This window comes from Podarcis liolepis, assembly GCF_965112155.1.
Source record: "Podarcis liolepis genome assembly, chromosome: 13".
In the NCBI taxonomy this organism is placed as follows: Eukaryota; Metazoa; Chordata; class Lepidosauria; order Squamata; family Lacertidae; genus Podarcis; species Podarcis liolepis.
In genome coordinates, this window is record NC_139573.1 from 25,336,168 (window position 1) to 25,358,800 (window position 22,633).

A 22,633-nucleotide genomic window follows, 5' to 3' on the forward strand; every position below is an offset into this window, starting at 1 on the left:
AGTAGCTGGAGTCCCTGCCCCACCCCACCCACTCTCCCCATTACCCTTCTCGTCACATGCCGTTGGTGAAGCACCATGTTGGCTACCATAGTGCTGGTGCAGACAAATAGGTGGCAGATCCAGCTTCCAAGGAGCGTACCTCCCCCTCCTTCCCATCAGCTGGGAGGAATGGCATAGCTGCATGGCAAGTGTGAAGTGGCATGGCGCCCAGCTGCTGGAGGCTGCCACCTTGAGACCACCACCTCACCTAGCTTCATGGGCAGGCAAGTCCTGTTCTAAAGGAACAGAGAGAAGCAGCTCAATGGGAGATCAATCTGTGAACCGTAAATTATAAGTCTGGAAATATGAAGTCATCATGAAAGCTCTAATGTAATTCACGTTGGCATAAGAAATCTCTGAATTTATATTAAAAGCACCGCAATGTAGAACACAATAAACAAGCCTATTATTATGATCTCTACCCTAATCATGCTCACAACCTCAATGGCAGGGATGAGGAACCTGTGGCCCTTTGAATATTACTGGACTACAACTCCCATCTTCCTTCACCACTGACCATACTTTCTGGGGATAATAGGAATAAGGGTCCAATAATATCTGAAGAGCTACAAGTTTCTTATTTCTGCTTTATAATTTAATCCCCAGAACTAATGCTTCTGGATATAGTTTTTTTCACAATGTCACACTAAGTCCAAGTGTTGCAGCTGACTCAATGAATGAAAATTATGAGATTACAGCTAATAAATATGTTTTCTTCAGTTGTTCTGTTCCCTATGAGCAGAGTGCCTTGGGGACTTAATTGTGAACCCTGTAATTATTGAAAATCATGGCAATCCTCTTCCTTGCAAAAGATGCCATGTATTTTCAGTGACTACCCTCAAAAAAAGGAGTCATGATGGAGAGTTACAAAATGTGCCTGTGTTTTTCAGACTGGAGGGTGACAGACTGGACAAGCAGTGCTGCTGGGAGTTTTATAGGATGCAAAGAGTCACCATTGACTAGTAGAATGTAGAGACATTGTGACTGTATGTTTTAAATGGGGGAAATTGAATACTAAAGAATTAGGTTGGAGCAATGGAATTTGTTACAGAAGAAAAAGATTCACGCTTACAGTTGTAATGCTGATCTTGTTGGTGTGCCTACTGATTGTATGGCTGGTGATTCTTTCCCTAACTGATTGCAAGACACTTCCCTTTACTTGCAACATGAGAGATCCCCTCCGGATCCCACATGAGTATTATCAGCAAGGTGACCTCATCATTGGCAGTATATTTTCACAATTCTTCTCCTTTTTTGACACTATATCCTTCAAGCAACACCCCAATTTAATGTTTATTGAAGATGTCATGTAAGGAAACTATCATTTTACTCAGAAAAATGTTCATGGTCACACTATAATAATCACATAGGTAGATAACAGAGAGACTGTGAATATCCAGGTTTGGTCATACTCAGATTAGAGTCACTGGAATCTATGCATTTGAGATACTTTAAATCCAGTGGGTCTACTGTTAGTATAAGCAGTTATTTAGGAATCTACCAATTTCTCTGCCATTCAAATATCTCTATAGATTTCTAAATATCCACCTGACCTTCTTATCAGCTATACTCTGTTATATATCATATACTCGTCTCCCTTTTGTTTTGTTTTCTTCCAGATATATTTCAAGAATATATAGAATGGCACAAGATTATTTTTAGTTCTTTTCATTTCTGGAAATTTTGCTGTCTTTTATGAAGTCAGTTTTTTATATGAACATAGAGGCATAATTGACAATTCTATTAATCTACCTGTGCTTCCTTTCACATCAGACAAACAAGGCAACTTGCAATATTCAAACATAATTAAAAGCAATGAAAAACACCCTAAATATTTTTGTTTAAATTCTTCATGTTTTTAAATCTTTGATTCTAAAGCGATATATTTTACTAATGTGCATGCTAAATATCAGGTGCCTCTGTAAGGACAATGTAGACTTGACAAGCAGTTCATGAGATCTAGAATGTTGTTGTTGTTGACAGAATCATCCATAAATAGCAGGGTGATTCACAACATATACATATAATATTAATGTGATATGATGCAATGTGCCATATGTTTTCTTTACAGTGTAGTGACAAAATATTACCAGCATGTCCTAGCCTTGGTGTTTGCAGTGAAGGAGATTAATAAGGATCCCAAGATCTTACCAAATGTTACATTAGGATTTAATATCTATGACAGCTACTTCAATCAAAAGATGACCTACCAGACTACATTGAACCTTCTTTTTAAAGTGAAAGAAATGGTACCCAACTACAAGTGTGATACAAAGAAGAATCTGATAGCTGTCATTGGTGGACTTGACTCTGAAACCTCCCTTTGCATGGCTACCATCTTAAGCACCTATAAGATTCCTCAGGTATGTATGTGAGGAATGGAGAAGCTTCTGAGGGAAAATAAAGTGCCAGGGGTGGGACGACTCACGGTGGTATATCTTGCCTAATGATACTTGGAATATACAAGTACCACACACATAGGGTGGTAGACAATTTTGTCTACCTGGGTTGCACCATAACCAGTAATCTCTTAATCAATGCTGATCTGGACAAGCATATTGAAAGAGTGAGGAAGAATACCAGTCAATAAATGATTGTTCGGTGCTGCTACACACAAGGAGTCACAAATCCTGTATCTTTTTCCATAGTGCTATACAGTGGTACCTCTAGTTGCGAACTTAATTTGTTCCAGAGGTCCCTTTTTAACTGAAACTGTTCTTAACCTGAGGTACCACTTTAGCTAATAGGGCCTCCTGCTGCTTCCACAATGCCAGAGTGCAATTTCTGTTCTCCTTCTAAGGTGTAGTTCGTAACCCGAGGTACTACTTCCAGGTTAGCGGAGTCTGTAACCCGAAGTGTTTGTAACCCAAGGGCTTTGTAACCTGAGGTACCACTCTATTGACTTAACTCAGGAAAGATCTTCTCAGCATTGCGTGGACAGGCGGAGTCCCACCAACCCCAGGCGACCCCTGAGCGGAATAATGACTCAAGACAAGTTGCTATGGGATTAAAATTGGCCACAACTTTATTTAAAGTTTCAGATGTAGAGAGACCTTGGCTCAGGCATAGGGCATTTATCCTTCCAAGTCCCCAGCTGGAGATCTGGGAGACTTAACGGTTATCCAGAATATGTGGGGATTGGGCTGGCTTTGGAGAACATATGTTCAAGCAGAGAGCACCCCCCCCCCCGTTTCACCGCCTTTGGAGAGGAAAGCAATGACAACCTCTCGGAATATGGCCAATGCCTCCCCTCAATACCCCTTTTATGGGGAACCCTGGTATCACTGCCCCAAGGGGGGGGGCGTGGGTCACTGCTTCACGCCCCCCCACCCCATTTTGGAAGATAGACTAAAGGTTCTTCTCAGCATTTCTGCTTTTCACATCCTAGAATCTAGACAGAGACATTTCTACCCTTAAGAAAAATAATTGATAACTGCTTGAAAGATGAGCTACTGTAGAGTTTCATGTCCAACCTTTGACCCAGAACCACTTTCAGGTCCCCAACATTACGAGATGGAAAATCTACTATTAATAGTCATAATGAAGGAATGTGGACAAAGCAGTTCCAAACCCTAAAAAAAATGTGAAAAATTATTGTGGGAGGGAAAAATAATATTTCTCCAGAAAGCACCCTCTCAGAAAGCACACTACACTTCTGATTTGTTGTCAGCAATATATTTTTTATTTTATTTTATTGTAGGTCTCTTATTTCTTATTTGGTCCCTCTCAGAGTATGAAAACCCAGTTCCCTTTCATCTACCGTGTGGTTCCTAATGAAGAGAATCAGTACTATTTGATTATCCAATTACTTTTGCATTTCCAGTGGACATGGGTTGGCATCGTTACATCAGGCAATGATAAAGGAGAGAATTTTATGCAGACCTTGGTTCCAAAGCTTTCCCAGAATGGCATCTGTTTGGCTTTCACTGACAGAATGCCATCCCCGACAGACTTTTCTAAATTGCTTAATGAGTACCATACAAAAGGGGATATGGCCTGCTTTGTTAAAAACCACAAAGCAAAAGCAATTATTGTATTTGCAGAAACTTTATCTATACTTCATTTGATATTATTGCTGTATCAAATACAAACTGTGAATAAGGTAGAGACATATTTAGGAAGAGTATGGATCTTGACAGCTGAATGGGACTTCCCAGCAGTACAGTTTAACAAAAAATGGAGTATAGAAGTCTTTCATGGAGCCCTGTCTGTTGCTGTTCACACCAATCAGATAGAGGAATTTCATAATTTCATTCAGCCTTTAAATCCTTACTCACTCAGTGGAGACAGTTTTATCAAGGACTTTTGGCAGCAGGCTTTTGACTGCTTACTTCCAGATTCCCAGGAGTCTGAAGAGAGCAATGGAACTTGCACCGGTCAGGAAAAGCTGGAGAGTCTCCCAGGACCATTTTTTGAAATGAGCATGACTCCCCAAAGCTACAGTATATACAATGCTGCCTACGTGTTAGCCCATGCTTTACATGCATTGTATGCATTGAATCTGAAGCACAAAGCAGTGGCAGCACTTCCAAACTCACAACCATGGCAGGTGATTATTCATTAACCAAAGCATTTTGACAATCATGAGAAGATGTTTAATACCAGGGCCTGCCTGCCTGCCCATAAAGCAGACTGAAGCAGCTCCCTCAGGTGTTGGAATCCGATGGGGCAGTGACTCCAGTAACTTAGGCTTTGGTGGTGGAGCAGCACATTCTCATTTTGTGCATTTGCTGAAATAATATAAGCTGGACCTGCAACGTCACCACCATCTTCATGACCACCACCATATTCATTTTGTTCATTTCAGGAAATAGGATAGGCTGGCCATGCACCATTATCACCACCACCCCCATAATATATTTCTTACACCCCCGCAACTCTTGGCATCTTCCAACAAAAATACTGAGGGGAGGGAACACACCAACCATTAATAGCTTACTGAAACAGGGCTTCCTTCAAATATCTACATCAACTGATATGGCTTTTTATACTCTTTGACATCTGACGAGAGGGCATTCTACAGGGTGGATGTGACTACCGAGAAGTCATTCTGTCTTGTTCCTTGTAATTTCACTTCTGGTAATGAAGGAACTACCAGAAGGCCTGTGGAGGTGGACCTCGGTGTCTGGGTGAACAATGAGGGTGGAGACGCTCCTTCATGTATACAGGGTAAAAGCTGTTTAGGACTTTGAAGGTCAAAACAAACATTTTGAATGGTGCTTATAAATGTACATTAAAATGGGATTAAAGTTTAGAGGCATCTAGCATGAAAATCCCTAGTCCTGATCATCCGTAATTTGGCAGGTTTACCAACTATTATACCTTCAAATGCCATTGATAAATTTATTTGTTAAAAGGAAATTCTATAGATTTTATGATTTCCCAGAAGTGAATGGAGGAAGGCAAAATGAAGCAGATGCCCCCATTTCCTGAGTCAAATTGAGAAGTCTCCAAATCAGCTACACTGCAAAGCACTGAGTCAGGGTCTGAAATGAAGTTTCTCCTTTTGTCTTATTCTCTCTCTTTTTTTTGCAATAAATCTTTATTTGTTGCTTTTGACAAAAGAACTGAATCTTCTCATTAGCATATACTCTTAATTGTAACTATTGCCTTTATATTGTTTTTAAATAGTATTTTAGAGCCTGATGGATGGAAAGGTGGAATATAGTTATCATCAAAACAAAGATAGAAACAATGATGGAGTAAAAAAACCTTATTGTCTTTTCTCTATTTTTCTTAAATTGATTTTGCTTTTTCAAATTTAGCTTCATCACTTCTTGAGGAGAATCTTTTTTAATAACAGCATTGGTGACCTGGTGTCTCTGAATGAGAAAGGTGAATTAGAAAGTGGATTTGATCTTATAAACTGGGTTACTTTCCCAAATCGATCTTTCATGAAGGTGAAAGTAGGGAGGATGGATCTATGGGGAGGCAGACAGTTCACCATTAATGAGGAAAGCATCACATGGCACAAAGTGTTTAAGCAGGTAGGGCCTGAATTTTGGTTTCAGGTACAAAATATCAGTGAATATTCTAGTGGGTATCCTCAATGTATTTGTTCATCTATTTATTTGCCAGATGTATATCCAATAATTTAGGGCTTTAAGATGCTTTACAATATATTTCAAAATAGTATATCATACATAAAGATGAAAAATTTCCAGTGTAGAATACATTGCCACCCTCACTCAAAGTATTTTCATCCAATCGATTTTTAGCTACCTTTTAAATTTTAAAGTAGATCTCTGTGGAGTGTACATAGCATCAACAGTCAACACTGAGCACAGCAAAAGTTGTGAACTATTGGTATGAAATAAAGTATTATTCTGCAAAATATTATGTCGTTTTTCTGAAATTATGTATGACCTGGAATCAAGGAAGTTTGGGGCTTCCCGTTCTAGGGACCATTCTTCCCATATGAGAAGATTATTTGTGCCCAACTGTAAATGATGTTAATGGTTTGAATGCAATTAAATTAAATATTTTTAAAAAATGTAATAGAGGTATTAGGTGTTCTGAATAACCATGCGGCATTGGGTTGAGTGTAGAAAGAGTCTGTATCAGTTCAGAGCACCACTGTTTATTTGTTCTGTGCTGTTTTTGATTAATCTGCAGTGTTAAACAGTTCAAAGAACTGCATTAAAAATCTTGAGCAAATGCACTTATTCTTTAAAATAAAAAAAATATTTTCTTTAAGATAGTCATTTATAACTTTAATTAAAGATGAGAACTGCGTTGAAATAGTTATGAAGTGTCAATGCTAGAGATAACTAAAGTGGAAATATATGTTTCATGTTTAATTTGTCCCTTGTCATATAACACACTAGACTTTTGTGGGGCATCAATGGAGCCATCATAGTGATTCTTTGTGCACTGTAGGAGTAGATATCGTAACCCAGAAAGGCTGAACTTGTTTTGCTTCCAAGTGACCCCCAGCCTCTTATGCCAATACTTTCCATGTGACTGATTGATGGAGATCAGTATATACAACAACTATGTACCAGCTAAAAGATTAATCGTGTATCTGTGTTTTGCAGATACAGCCTGTTCTCCATTAAAGAGAGATACTGAATCCCATGTGGGAACGGGTGGTGGTCAAAAGAGGTCACTGATCCCTATTAAAGTGTTGGGTGGGGAAATGTCATGGCCCAGTGAAAACCCTGTTATTCCCAGAATCATTGATACAGCTTGTTTTCTGAGTACGTCATGGAGTTTTGGGAAGACAGCCTCTTCTTGCTGGACTAAATCTCTCCCTGGAGAAGAGTCATAAAACAATATTGAGCCAATTGGATCAACGTAGAGGGCAGTTTCCTATGCTTCCTTCCTATGTTCCTCCTGCAAGGAGATAACAGTGATGGTAAAACCAAATGTAAAATATACCCATGGGGAGGGGATGCAGCATTTGTTTAAAGGGGTGGCAATTTTTGGCACCCTATGACCAGAATAGAGAATTCATGATCCAATTCAAGACACCTTTAATTTGGGCATGTGAAAATCTCATTCAGAACACCCCTATCGATGCACACCCTTAAATGTACTAGCCATTTCTTTGCTTGCATTTCTGAATAGATACCACCTTCTTCTGTGTGTAATAACGTGTGTCATCCTGGGTTTGTGAGAAAAAAGAAGGAGGGGGAGCCATTCTGTTGCTGCGATTGTGACACATGTGCAGGAGGGAAGATTTCTAACCCAAAAGGCAAGTATCAACCATGTTGTCATATGAGCATGAATTCCTCTTCACCTCCATGGCTCAGTTAGGTTTGTGTGGACTTGGATAATTGAGTTTGCAATGTTAAACTTTGTATATGTTTATTGTAATTTTATAGGCCTAACACCATATGCGCATGTGGAATGCTCTTTCTGCATGATTGTGAAGATTGTGCTTCCAGAATTCCTTCTCATTCAGACATTTACCTATGTACTAGTTTCAGTGAATTGATTTGTGATTGTATGTTTTATCCCCAGAGATGGACAAATGTATAAACTGCCCAGAAGATCAGTATCCAAATGAAGAGCAAGATGGATGTCTCCCCAAGATGTTACACTTTCTGTCTTACGATGAAAAGTTGAGCATCACTTTAGCTTTCATGGCATTTTCATTTTCTGTGATCACAGCTTTGATGCTATCAATATTCATTAAATACCAGAAAACTCCCATTGTCAAAGCCAACAATAGTGGCCTCACATTTACTCTGCTCATCGCCCTCTTGCTTTGCTTCCTCTCCTCCTTGCTTTTCTTTGGAAGACCTCAGACAGTGACCTGCCTTCTAAGGCAAACAGCTTTTGGCATGATTTTCACCGTGGCTGTTTCATGTGTGTTGGCAAAAACCATCACTGTGATTTTGGCATTCATGGCCACACGACCAGGATCCAGGATAAGGAACTGGGTGGGGAAAAGACTGGCAGCTTCTATTGTTTTCTCTTGCACCGTCATTCAAGGAGCTCTTTGTACTGTGTGGCTCCTTACTGCTCCTCCGTTCCCATATTTGGACATGGACACTTTGGCTAAAGAAATTGTGGTTGAATGTAATGAAGGGTCTGTCCCTATGTTTTCTTCTGTTCTTGGGTACCTGGGGTTTCTGGCTCTTGTCAGCTTTGTTGTGGCTTTTCTTGCTAGGGCATTGCCCAGTACTTTTAATGAAGCCAAGTTCATCACTTTCAGCATGTTGGTGTTTTGCAGTGTGTGGGTGTCTTTTGTGCCAACTTACCTGAGCACAAAGGGAAAATACATGGTGGCTGTGGAGATCTTCTCCATCTTAGCCTCTAGTGCTGGATTATTGGGTTGTATCTTTTTTCCTAAATGTTATATTATTGTCATGAAGCCTGAGCTGAACAAGAAGTATCTCACAAAGAGAAATAAGTAGAAGTTAGTAGCTTGGGTCATATATTTCTTTTGAGATATTGATGTGACTTCCTCTTTACTGGTTTGGAATTCTGTGCTGGTTTTTCTCCTGATGATCCAGGGCTGTCTCCACCTGAGTTGAGCAGGGGTCCATTGGACACATAACAGAACTCCATAGATATATGCAATATTCCCTCAATATATCTTTTGCAATCATTTTATTTATCTATTTTAAAAAACTGAATTTCTAAAACACCTGCTTAACACTTGAAATGGCAGATAAAGGTAAAGGGACCCCTGACCATTAGGTCTAGTCGTGACCAACTCTGGGGTTGCGGTGCTTATCTCGCTTTATTGGCCGAGGCAGCCAGTGTAAAGCTTCCGGGTCATGTGGCCCGCATGACTAAGCTGCTTCTGGCAATCCAGAGCAGCGTACGGAAATGCCGTTTACCTTTCCGCTGGAGCGGCACCTATTTATCTACTTGCCCTTTGGTGTGCTTTTGAACTGCCAGGTTGGCAGGAGCAGGGACCGAGCAATGGGAGCTCACCCCGTCGCAGGGATTCGAACCGCCAACATTCTGATCAGCAAGCCCTAGGCTCTGTGGTTTAACCCACAGCGCTACCCGCATCCCAGGTAGAATGAAACAAATATCTGAGGAATTTTTTGTGAGTGTGAATAAGCATAACCGCTTATGGATTTATTTGAGATTAGTATCACTTTAAATTTAGGTTTCCACAAATGCCATGTAAATTGGATGTTATATAGCAAAGTTACAGGCATGAGAAAAGCACCTGAGTCTCCCAGTTGATGAATAGAAATGGAGAAAGGAAACTTTCCACCACCCATCCCATGCCCTCATCTGTGCAGGAAGAGGATATGAACAGATTTATAATGCCTGAATGATTGGTATTGGCAGAGAGGATTATGATATTTCTAAAGGAACTGCATTAGATCAAATAATTCACAGAGGTTAAGGCTCATGTTTAATGAAAAAGATCCCAAAGCCTTGGCTTAAAAAGAGACCTTCCCTACAAGTCTTGGAGAGTTGCTGTCACAGTAGATAGAACTGCCTGCATTGTATTCATCCAAGAAGTGCCAGCTTGGCCCTGTAACTGTGGGTGCCTGAGACCATGGGTGCCATGCAACCTGCATGGCCCTGGCACTGAAATTTGTGGGTGCCCGGCCCCTTCATGGGGAATTTTGTGGGTACCTGGGCACCCAGGGCCCCAGGGAGTTGGCACTTATGAGTTCTAAACTATTACCAGTAACACCTTGAAACATGGGGTGCCAACAAGGTGAACATAATCATTAGAACAGTGTGGAATACAAACTAAAAATTGCTTGAACTTGGATTTTTCCACAGTTAACAATCATTCAGGGATAGTAGTGAATATAAATGGTGCAAGGATGTTTGCACTGCAGACCACACAGGTATGTTTCCATGTACACGGGACCATCACATGCTTGATTATATAATCCTTGGAATATAAAATGTGATTTATGAAATCCTCATAAAAATCCCTCATGCAATATCAAAATGACAGAGGAAGTTTCTTAATATATATTACAAGCAGCCAGAAGACTGCACAATTGTAAGCCTATGCATAGGAGCAGAGAAAAGACATCATTCGTACATCCATTTCTACTCCAAGTCTTTCCACTTTCTCTAGGGCAATAACAGAAAACCTGTGGCCCTTCAGATATTAATGGACTACAGCACCTGTCTTCCCTTACTATTGGCCGCATAGGCCATACTGATTGGGGCTAAAGTGGCTGGAGTCCAACCACTTTCAGAGCATTCCTCATCCCTCCTCTATGGTTTACGCCAGAGACCTAATTCTTCTGGGAGCATTTTCTTGCTCAGTATCACAGTAAGCCCAGGTGTTGCTCCTGAATTAATAAACAAAAAGATGTGTGATGACACAGATACACTTTCTTCATCTGCTCTGTCCCTTGTGAGCAGAATGCTTTGGGGTATCTAATTGTGATCTCTGCAATTATGTAAAATTATGGTGATCTGCCTTATAGCCAAGGATGGCATGGCTTTTTTAGTGACCACTCTCACAATAAGCAGCCATGTCCCTGGCTTTTTCAGACTGTGGAGTGACAGATTGGACGAACTAGGTTGCTAGGGTTTTACAGGCCATAAAGTATCACTTTTGGCTAGCGGAACTGGAATACTCAGTGACCACTTGCCGTAAATTGATTGGACACTTATGAATTAGATCGGAGGAGTGGATTTTGCTGCACCTTGAGTGGTGCAATGCTGATTCTGTTGCTGTGGCTACTGCTTGTATGGTTGGTGCTTCTTCCCCTAACTGATTGCAAGGCACTTCCCTTTATTTGCACCATAAGTGATCCCCTCCAGATCCCACATGAATATTATCAGTCAGGCGACCTCATCATTGGCAGCATCGTGTCTCAGTCTCTCCCCTTTTCTGACTTTGTGAACTTTGATCAACATCCCAATGAAATGCTTTTTGAAGAACCCCTGTAAGGAATTTCTTGTTTCCTATAAAAGCATTTATAGACAGGCTATAATAATCCCATTCCCATTTATTTATTATTTATATTTTATTTATGCATTTTACATATCTTAGTATATGAGTTATGCAGTTGCCAATTGTTTATCTTACATTCTTTGACTTCTATGCACACCCCTATGTGGGGTCTTATTTAGTCCTTGTTAAGCTGCATCTCCTTATTTAACACCCTTCTTCTGCTTATATTACTGCTGCTCATATATCTAATCCCACTTGGAGGTTTATATGATTGTTATATTACTTTAAATATTTGTCAAAGTATTCCTACTCTTCTTTTATATCTGATTCATTCTGATTTCTTTTCTTTACAGTTAACATTGCTAGCTCCGCGAATTCTCTTAGCTTATTCTGCCAGTCTATTTTTGCGGGACTATTTTTGTCCTTCCACCTTTGGACATAAATGATTCTGGCCACTGTTATTGCACAGAGGAAAATGCTAAGTACTTTCTTGGGTATTTCCCCCTCTACTATACTCAATAAAAACATCTCTGGTTTCTTGGGAAATGAGACCCTTAACATCTTCTTTAGTTCTGAGTATATCATCATTCTTTGGCTTTCTTTACCCATGTGAGATATCCATGGGTAAAGTTCTTGTAATCCCTAAGTGTAAATAATGTTTGAAATGTCTCTTTGATATCAGGAAAATATGCTTTTCCTGTATCCTTGCAATATATATAATTATACATACATACATACATACATACATACCTACATACATACATGTATGTTTAAGAGACTAGTTAGTTCCTTTCTCAGTTTGCCATCCCCCTTTTATCAGCTCCACACACCAACAATTTCTCTGCCAGAACACATTTCTCCATGGTTTTCACAATATCCACTTGATTTTATCATCAGTTTGTCTGTCTCTGCTGTCATATACTCTCCTTTCTTTATTTTGTTCCAGATATAGGGTGATAGCCAGTGCTAGTCCTACTCAAATAGATTCAATGAAATTAATAGACATTTCTAATTTAGGGTTAGTCATCTAGTTTCATACAACCCATAATGATTTTGACAAATTAACAGTCCAAAAGTAATTTTACAGCATAAGCTAAATTTTCAGAGTGAATGGTATCCTTTCATAGATTATTAAAGGGGTTGATATAATAACAGTACCATTCATATATTTGTTTCATTATTTATTTATTGTGTTAGTCACCTAAAAGAGGGCATTATCAATATGCAAACATGTTAAAAGAAAATGACTAAAACAATTAATTGTGTTTCTAAAGTATAAATGTACATCATTTCTTTTGAGGTGAAGGCAGAACTGACAATTCTGCCTTCTCAAAAGTTGGACAAACTTTGTGCTGCTTAATGCGGACAGAGCTTCAGAAAATGAACAGAATGCCTGCCTCTCTATGTTATTTTTTAAAAAAAGATATGTCATGCGGAAAAACAGATGTCTCTGCAAGAACAGTGTGGACTTGTGGGTTCATGATAGCTCAGATATTCATGTTATATGGCCTATGTTCTGATTGCAGCGTAGTGATAAAAAACTACCAGCATGTCCTGGCTTTGGTGTTTGCAGTCAAAGAGATCAATGAGAATCCCAGGATCTTGCCAAATGTTACACTGGGATTCCACATCTATGACAGCTACTTCAATGAAAAGATAACTTACCAGACTACCCTAAATCTTCTCTTTCAAGTGAAAAGGATGGTCCCCAACTACAACTGTGACAAACAGAAGAATCTGATAGCTGCTATTGGGGCACTTGAGTCTGAAACCTCTCTTTACATGACCACCATCTTAAGCAACTATAAGATTCCTCAGGTGGGATATGTATGCGAAGCATGTGATATTTTGCAGATAGAGTATATAGAAAAATGCTTAAGAAAAGAGGAGGTATATTGTTATGGCATAAGCTGCATAATTACAAACTACATCTTTGCTCTCAAGGCATAGTGTCACTCACCCCTGTGTTTGCTCAGCATTGTAAGATAGGGAGTCTGGTACTAATAGCACCAGAAAATGCAGAAAAACTAGTTCCAAATTCTAGTGAAAAAAATATGAGGAAATGGGTGAAGAGAGGACGAAACATTATTCTCTCCTTTCAACCTTTCTGAAAGTTCACAATATTTGACTTGGTTTCAACAATACATTTCTTTTTGTAGCTCTCTTATTTCCTGTTTGGTCCTTCTCTGAGTGCTACAAGCCAGTTCCCTTTCCTCTATCGGGTGGTCCCCAATGAAGAGAATCAGTACTTGGGAGTTGTCAAACTACTTCTGCATTTCCAGTGGACTTGGGTTGGAATTTTCACATCAGATGATGACAAAGGCGAAAGTTTTGTACAGCTCTTGATACCCAAACTCTCCCAGAATGGCATCTGCTTGGGTTTCACTGATAGAACACCAGCCCTGACAGACTTTTCTCAATTAATGGATAGGTACCAAGTGGAAGCGGATAGGCTTTGCCTTGTTAACGACACTAAAGTGAAAACAATTATTGTGTTTTCAGAAACTATGTCTATATTGCGTTTGATATATTTATTGTATCAAGTGGAAAGAGATAATATAGCCGAGACGTCCCTTGGCAGAGTGTGGATCATGACAGCCCAATGGGACTTTCCAGCAGTACAGTTTCACAGGAGCTGGAGTATAGATGTCTTTCAGGGAGCCTTGTCTTTTGCAGTTCACACCAATCAGATAGAGGACTTTCAAAATTTCCTTAAGACATTAAATCCTCATTCACTGAATCGTGATGGTTTTATAAAGGACTTCTGGCAGCAGGCTTTTGACTGCTTACTTTCAGATTCTCAAGTGGCTGCAGAAAGTGATGGAATTTGCACAGGGAAGGAAAAGCTAGACAGCCTTTCTGGACCATTTTTTGAAATGAGCATGACTTCTCAAAGCTATAGTATATACAATGCTGTTTATGTGATAGCCCATGCTTTACATGCTATGTACTCATTGAATCACAAGAAAAGAGGGGTGACAGCACTTCCAACCCCACAACCATGGCAGGTATTACCTCATAACCAAAACATCTCTACAATCACAAAACACCTTTAAGTCCAAATATGATCTGTGATGATGAGGTACAGAAAATTGAACATTTCCAGCTCTAACCGCTCAGCTATTCTTCTTATTGGATGAAAATATATATGTAGTGCAGGAAAGCACACATTTCCTGTCACTGTGTTGGAGTAGCACATGGGCAAACATTTATTGCTTTTGGAGAATGAATGAACCCACATCTTTCTTTTATTATAGTCTCCTGAAATAATGGGCTTGAAGCATGACCTATGTCAACAAGGAGTTCTGTCTTCAGTTTTGTGGGTCCAACTTGATGGAAACCTGTTCATACAAGAAGTTAGACAGGGACCATCCCCACTGATTTTAAGATGCATGATTAAAACAATTTCATTTCAGGATGCCTTTGGATTAAGAATGCTTCCCTGATGTTATATATATATATATATATAGAGAGAGAGAGAGAGAGAGAGAGAGAAAGAGAGAGAGAGTGTGTTAGTTCACATTTTTGAGATTTTTAATTTCTGAGGTTTTTTCATTTATTAAGTTTTATTTATGTTTTACATGTTGTATATTGCTTTTTTTTCATTCTAAGCTGCTTTGAGATCTAGATAGTGAAAGGTGGGTTTTTTATTTTATGAAAGATAAATAAATACAGGAAGCCACTACAAATTGATGGGGTTGCCTCTCTCAACAAAGGCATGATCAAGGGTGATTTATTTATCCTCAATAGAAAAGAACACAGATGTGTACTTATGTTTATTTGCTTACTTCTTTAGTCATATCCTGCCTTTCTTCCATCATGAAAGTCACATAAACTAAGAAAGGATTGACAAGTAGTCTCCCATCCAGGTAATGAATATATTTGTTCACCTTTAGGATGGTGGATGCATTGTCTGCTGTCAGACTATGTACTTGAGCCTAACTGCTTACCAGCCTAATTGGTAACTACAGGCATCAGTAAAACAAGAGATCTACCAAGAAAGCATCAGGTATCACCATCTCTTGTCTGAACCTGCCCATCCATCCAGGTCCTTTGTGTAAGCAGTGCTGTGTGTTTTCTCATCATCTGAAATGCAGTGGGTTGATTTCCAAAGCAGTGCCTTTTTTGTGGTGATGTCTAATCTGTGGAACTTCTTTTCAAGTGAAGCCTCACATTGCCCCTTCTCTCCTTAGGTTAAGATGATAAATGAGAGTGCTTCTTCTTCATATGATATTTGAATCATATACAGTGGTGCCCCGCAAGACGAATGCCTCGCAAGACAAAAAACTCGCTAGACGAAAGGTTTTTCCGTTCGCGATTTGCCTCGCAAGACGAATTTCCCGTATGGGCTTGCTTCGCAAGACGAAAACGTCTCGCGACTTTTTTTTCTTTGACTAAAAACAAAGACATGTTTTGTTTATAAAGTTAATTTATTTTCCCTTAAATTTTTGAACTGCTCTTTACAGTATGTGTGACTTTAAAGAGCAGTTAATAAACTGTTGTTGTACCAAATTTGGCTTTGTTTGGACTTTTTTTGACCATAGGAATGCATTAATTGATTTTCAATGCATTCCTATGGGATTTCGTGCTTCGCAAGACGAAAAATTCGCTAGACAACAAAAATTGCGGAACGAATTAATTTCGTCTTGCGGGGCACCACTGTATAGTTATTTGTTACCCTTGATAGGCCTCTTCTTATAGTGCTGCTTCTGGTTTGTATTGATATATCTGCTTATGTTTTTTATAGTTTGAATATGCTCTATGTTTTTTAACATTACTGTTAGGCTAACTCTTAGAAAATGTCAGACAGCAGTATTTTACATGATAATGAACAAAGAAAATTAAGTGAAGCATGAATTATTATTATTATTATTATTCCTCTTTGATTATAGCTCCATCCCTTCTTGAGGAGAATCACTTTCAACAACAGTGCTGGGGATCAGGTTTCTCTGGATGAGCGAGGTGAATTAGAAAGCAGATTTGATATTATAAACTGGATTACTTTCCCAAATAGGTCTTTCTCGAGGGTGAAAGTAGGAAGGATTGATTCATGGGCCTTACCAGACAAAAAGTTTTCTCTTCATGAGGAGATCATCACATGGCACAAGATGTTTAACCAGGTAGTGTCTGACTTTTGGTTCTTTTGGTTTTTTGGGGGGGGAACCAAACTCATGAGTAATGACTGACCCAGGAGCAATCCTGGATTGCTCATTTATTTATCCAATGTTTAGGTCTTTAAAGCTATTTACAAACATATTTGAATAGAGCTGCTACTGCTCTTGGAAGGCACAAGCATCCATATAGTTCTTCAATGTACAGCAAAGGAACACACTCCCTCACAGTTCCTCTGACAAATACTGGTGTGTGTGTGTGTGTGTGTGTGTGTGTGTGTGTGAGAGAGAGAGAGAGAGAGAGAGAGAGAGAGAGAGATAGAGATTGTACTGACACAATTACACATGACACATCACACCCAATTTGGACCTTTGGTTCTTTGAAGAAAAGGGAAAATCATTAATTCAAGCTATCATTGCCTTCAGAAATTATCCGATTACAACAGGAACAAAGCATTTTCAAGAATATAGTTTTAGTATATATTAATAGCTCATAATGGCTTCTATGCACAGATATTGATTTCTGTGGTTCTATACATCCCAAGGACATTCAATCTAATTGTTAAAGCGATTAACAGATAGAAAGTGGTTTGTAAACCTATTTTCTCTAAAAAATGTACAGTTCTAAACACTGTTTTGTTTTGTTTTTGAGCTGAGAGTGCATCAAAATATTCAGGGAGTGCAAAAGCTGCAGTTAAGTAAGTGCCCCTTTATGTGCATTTGTCCATGTGCTAAGACGAAATTTCATGCCTCCCTAGTGCCACTGGGTATTTCATTTCCAGTGCAAATAGTGTGTTGTGACCACATAGAGAAAAAAGATGATTTTTCTCACCTCACTCAGCTCATGCTCACTTGTCCCCCCCCTAACATTTATTAAGATATGCACATCAATCACATTCACCCAATTAATATACTTAGCTTGAGCTGTCATAAATTGTAAGTCTTTTGCCTTTACAAGGCACCAATGGACACAGCACGAGACTAGTGGGTGTTTTCACTTTTGTGTACTTTCTGAGGCATGTATGAGAGCACGAAAATATGAAAGTGCTTTCCTGATTCCATTAGTTGTACATTAAAGCAGTGTTTCCCAACCGGTGTTCCGCGGCACACGAGTGTGCCGTGAGACATCGGCTGGTGTGCCGCGAGATGCCTGGAGGGAGGCGGGCGAGTCGGGCGGCGAGAGGCGGGGCGGCGGCGGCGAGGAGAGGCCGCGCCTCCTGCTGCTGCCTGGCGCTCCTCCTCGCAGCCGGCAGCGCTGCCTGGGCGCCTCCGCGCGACTCTGCCTCGCTGGGTTTGGTCTCCCAGCAGAGACGGGTCACACGCGCCCCTCCCTCCCTCCCTCAGCCTGCGCAGAGGGAGAGCCAGAGAGAGGCATCGCTCCTGCGCTCCGAGGCGGATTGAGCGCAGCTGAGAGGAGCTGCCGAGGGAAAAAACTTTCACTTTTGTGCGTCCCTCCCGGCGTGACGCTGCGCGCTGACGTCACGGGGCGGGGCTTTAATGGTGGTGTGCCGCGAGATTTTTTTTCAGTAAACAGGTGTGCCGTTGCCCAAAAACGTTTGGGAAACACTGCATTAAAGCATGCTCTCAGCTTATCCTGTCTTGCATTCATGGATAGATGCCTCCCTCTTCAGTGTGTAATGACAACTGCCATCCAGGTTCTGTTAGAAAAAAGAAAGAGGGGGAGCAGTTCTGTTGCTATGATTGTGACCCATGTCCAGAGGGGAAGATTTCTAACAAAAATGGTAAGTGTCCACTATATTATCATATTAAAATGAGTGTTCTTAGACTTTCCTTACCTTCTGTAAATATTAAATTAGGTTTGTGTGCATATATTAGCAACTTTACAATATACTCAGCAATGTTAACTATTGTATTAAAGGGTGGATGTTAACAGCACACATCATAATGAACTATTTCACTAGACACTGAACAATTAATTCTTTGTGGGGGGGGTTGAGTTGAGAGTGAAGTTGCACATACTGTCCTTCCTGTGTATGAATTCAGCTTAACAAAGGCCAAAGGGAGGAGTGCTATCTAGATCTTGGGACTCTTATTAGTTTGTGCTCTCTCCCCAAGCCATATTCCTCACCCCATATAATCACTGCCATCTGCTTACCTTCATGTCCTCCATGATTGCTTTGCCTGGCTAGAATGTGTCCTTCAATTGTGGAAATGCCTCTTGCTTGTCTAGATGGAGGATGGAGATGTGTGTATGTGTAGAAACCTTTGAACTTGGCACAGCTGGAATAAATATAAATGTAAGGGTTATATCTGTTTCTCCAGCTATTCTGACCTCCTAATGCAACTAGGTTTGTCTCTAGCCTCACCTACCACTGGAATGGAGGCCAAAAAGATTACTCATGAGGGACCATGGCCCCCATACTGACAATACTGAAAATGTGTAAGAACCATTCTATAGAATTGTAAATATTGCTTTTCAAGGCAATATTCAGAGAAACCTACGTACTTGTTTCAGAGATGTATGTATCATCATCTCCACAACATAATGCATTCTATCTTTTCTAGGAATGGACAATTGTATTGAATGCCCAGAAGATCAGTATCCAAATGGAGACCAAGATGGATGTCTACCAAAGGCTTTAAATTTTTTAGCTTACAATGATGTTTTGAGCATCACTTTAGTTTTCATTGTATTTTCATTTTCTGTGATCTCAGCTTTGGTGCTAGTGATGTTCATTAAATACCACAACACTCCCATTGTCAAAGCCAACAACCGAGGGCTCAGCTACACTCTGCTTATTGCCCTCCTGCTCTGCTTCCTCTGTTCTTTCCTGTTTATTGGGAAACCTCAAACAGTAACCTGCCTCCTAAGGCAAACAGCTTTTGGCATCATTTTCACTGTGGCTGTTTCTTCAGTGCTGGCCAAAACTATTACTGTAGTTTTAGCATTCATGGCTACAAAGCCAGGATCCAGGATAAGGAACTGGGTGGGGAAAAGACTGGCAGCTTCTATTGTTTTCTCCTGTTCCTTCATTCAAGGAGCTCTTTGTACTGTGTGGCTCTGTATTGACCCCCCATTCCCAGATTTGAACATGGAATCTTTGCCTAAAGAAATTGTGGTTGAATGTAATGAAGGGTCTGCTCTTATGTTTTATTTTGTTCTTGGTTACATGGGACTTCTGGCTCTTGTTAGCTTTGTTGTGGCTTTTCTTGCTAGGGCATTGCCCAACACTTTTAATGAAGCCAAGTTCATCACTTTTAGCATGTTGGTGTTTTGCAGTGTGTGGCTCTCTTTTGTTCCTACTTATCTGAGCACAAAGGGGAAACACATGGTGGCTGTGGAGATCTTCTCCATCTTAGCTTCTAGTGCTGGATTATTAGCGTGCATCTTTTTTCCAAAATGCTCTATAATTATCATGAAGCCTGAGCTGAACAACAAGGAACACTTAACAAGAAGAAGGAAGTAGAAGGAAGTAGTTTATGTCATACATTTCTTCTGAGATATTGATGAGTCCCTCATTACTGATTTTGAATTCTGAGTAAAAGATAAGTAAAAGTTAGAAACTAGGATATTGTTCTTCACTTCCCTGATATTTATTATACAAGTTGAATTGGTCACAACTGTTCCTGAAATATTTTCTTTTCCATTCAGGATCATTGTGCTATGGAACTGTAACCAAAAATACCCCACAAAAGTGTAATGTTACTAAGAATTGTATGTATGAGATTGAGGACAAGAAAACGAGTGTGTCAAGTATGAGAGTTCCCTTTTCCCTTCTGGTAGCTCAATGACAAGAATTAACGAGCATATGGTAGATTTATAGTCCTTTTATTACAGCATTGTGTTAGAAGCACAAACAGGAACCCTCTGCATGGATATCAGTTGCCTACTCTAACTCCTCCCCACTTTCGCAGCAAGAAGTGTGCCCACGGGAAGTTCCTCCTTTGTTCTCTGACATGCTCAGATCTCTGAGTTCAGGGGGAGGGAGGGGGTTCTCCCCCACTCTCTATTGATGTATCGCCCAGCTGCTCCCTCCCTACTGGTTGCTTACCTACTGTCTTATAACTGGGTAGCTCTTCTCTCAACTGAGCAGCCTCTGTGACTGCATGTCTCTCTGCTTCTGGAAATGCTGGAAGTAGGGTGGCGGCGGCAAATATTTCCCCTCCTCTTCTGTTGGGAGCTGATCTTCCTGCGATTGCATCCCCCAATCTTTCAATTCAGATCAACCCCTGACAGAGGATGGAGCAAGAATGGTATAAGAAATTTGGGTCATGCATTTGTGATAGATTTTTTGGTAAAGTTTTGCTTTCAGAAAATGGAACATCTGAAAAGGAATCCTGCATCAGTTTTTTTATGAGAGCCATTGCACCCACCCACCAGCTGACCAAAGACCTAGTATGTAGAGGCTGTTTTTTGTTTCTGTTTCCTAAGTGTGTTCAGGATCTTAGGAAAGCTTTTAGTTACAAAAGAAAATTCAACAAAGAAATTAAAATTGAAGTACACACAAAATAATAATAAAAAATATTTTTTTATTTATATCCCGCCCTCCCCAGCTGAAGCAGGGCTCAGGGCGGCTAACAACAATAAAATAATACAACATTCTAAAGTACATATCTAAATATGTACTTTACATACAAAATTCATATAATTTGAATTTAAACTTTTGTGGACACTTTCATAAAATGGAACAGGGCATACCTGTGATTAAGTGCTAGCAAAACTTCAAAACCATAAACCTGAAGCTTTAAACTATGATGAGGTTTCCCACCATTACAATTTCCCTTACAGAGTCTCAACTCTGTGATAAGAAAAAAAATCGAATTAATAAGTGAGAATTACAACATTATATACAGCAAAAAGAGGAAATATCCACATACCTGGTCTGAAACAATAAACTGTTCATTAATCATTCATTAGAGCAGCTTTTCAACTTAACTTACTGCTTACTGTAGCCTATTTTATTCTCAGTGTGGATCATTAAAACTAGGGTGTTCACATGGGGATTTCTCTTTCATCTCTTAAGATTCAGCTGTGTGAAAACTCTGATATTTGATTTCACTGCCATGACCATGGATAGACTTGGTTTCCCGGAGCTTCAGGGCACCAGTGTTGTCCACTCACCAGCACAGAGGCAAATGTCTAAAGAACATGTGGGCAACTCACAGCCCTGGTGGGTCTGGTGAATGTTACCCACAGCTGCTGATCTTCCTGCCTCTGCAAAATTTTGTGTTGTGATTCTGGTGGGGAGAACAGACACAGGAAGTGCCATCCCGCTCATTTACACCACACTAGTTCCAGTCTGCCCAAAAGCTGCTGGGGGGAAGTGGGAAGCATAATTTACATAAGCAGGAGGGGGTGCATGGAAGGGTCTAGTCACATGCTGCCTTGTATGTGCAAATTGCACGCTTACTAACCAGATGTGTGTGTGTTGGAATCTAGACAATAACATGGCATATAAAAGACAAACACACAGACAACAGTGAGGTGGGGAATGCAGGTGGACAGAAGGGATTTTCATGAACAGAAGGGATAGAAAAGATCTGCATATATGTTAAGATGATTACAACGAAACAACCTAGTGCTATACTAGAGCTTAGCACAAGAAGCCCAACTTCAACCAGGTAGAGGTTAGAGGAGGAGAGCTTCAGTAATGATGGGATTTCACAGAAGAACTGATGGACAGCGTTAGAGCAGAAGGTTCTCCCAATATGTAACATGGAACATAAAAGGCAAATAATCCACACAATCACTACCATGCATATACAGGCTCCTTTGCACATAAATGACTCATATTGAAATAGGTTGCAAATAGCAACCTAGTGATCATATGCCACTAGGAGGCCAAATATGAAGTTCCAGATAACACAAAATTGAAATTGTTCCAAGTTCCAAGTCCCATGGTGGCATTTTTTGTGTAGCTGCTTTAGGTTATGACTGGTCATGTATTCCTTGGGTCATCTGAGAATCTTCTAACTTCACCATTGTCCATACTATCTGGGGATAATTCCACACCACATCCTAGCGCTGTACCTGACTCCATAAACAAAAATTATGAGATTACAACTAATAAATAAGTTTTCTTCAGCTGCTCTGTTCTCTATGAGCAGAATGCATTGGGGACCTAATTATGAACCCTGCAATTATCTAAAATTATGGCAATATTCTTCCTTGCCAAAG

At 40.0% G+C, this 22,633-nt stretch overlaps 1 protein-coding gene across 1 annotated transcript; it reads left to right on the plus strand.

Moving 5' to 3' along the window:
• Positions 1–8,006: 8,006 nt before the first annotated feature.
• Positions 8,007–19,922, plus strand: LOC310692521 (vomeronasal type-2 receptor 26-like; the record flags this gene model as incomplete). The annotated part of the gene is made up of 9 exons (XM_083473465.1): positions 8,007–8,565; positions 10,246–10,313; positions 11,251–11,375; positions 12,330–12,401; positions 12,910–13,201; positions 13,543–14,391; positions 16,276–16,503; positions 18,110–18,236; positions 19,021–19,922. 9 exons carry the CDS (start codon positions 8,007–8,009, stop codon positions 19,920–19,922), a joined length of 3,222 nt encoding a protein of 1,073 aa, XP_083329591.1.
• Between the last annotated feature and the right edge of the window lie 2,711 nt (positions 19,923–22,633).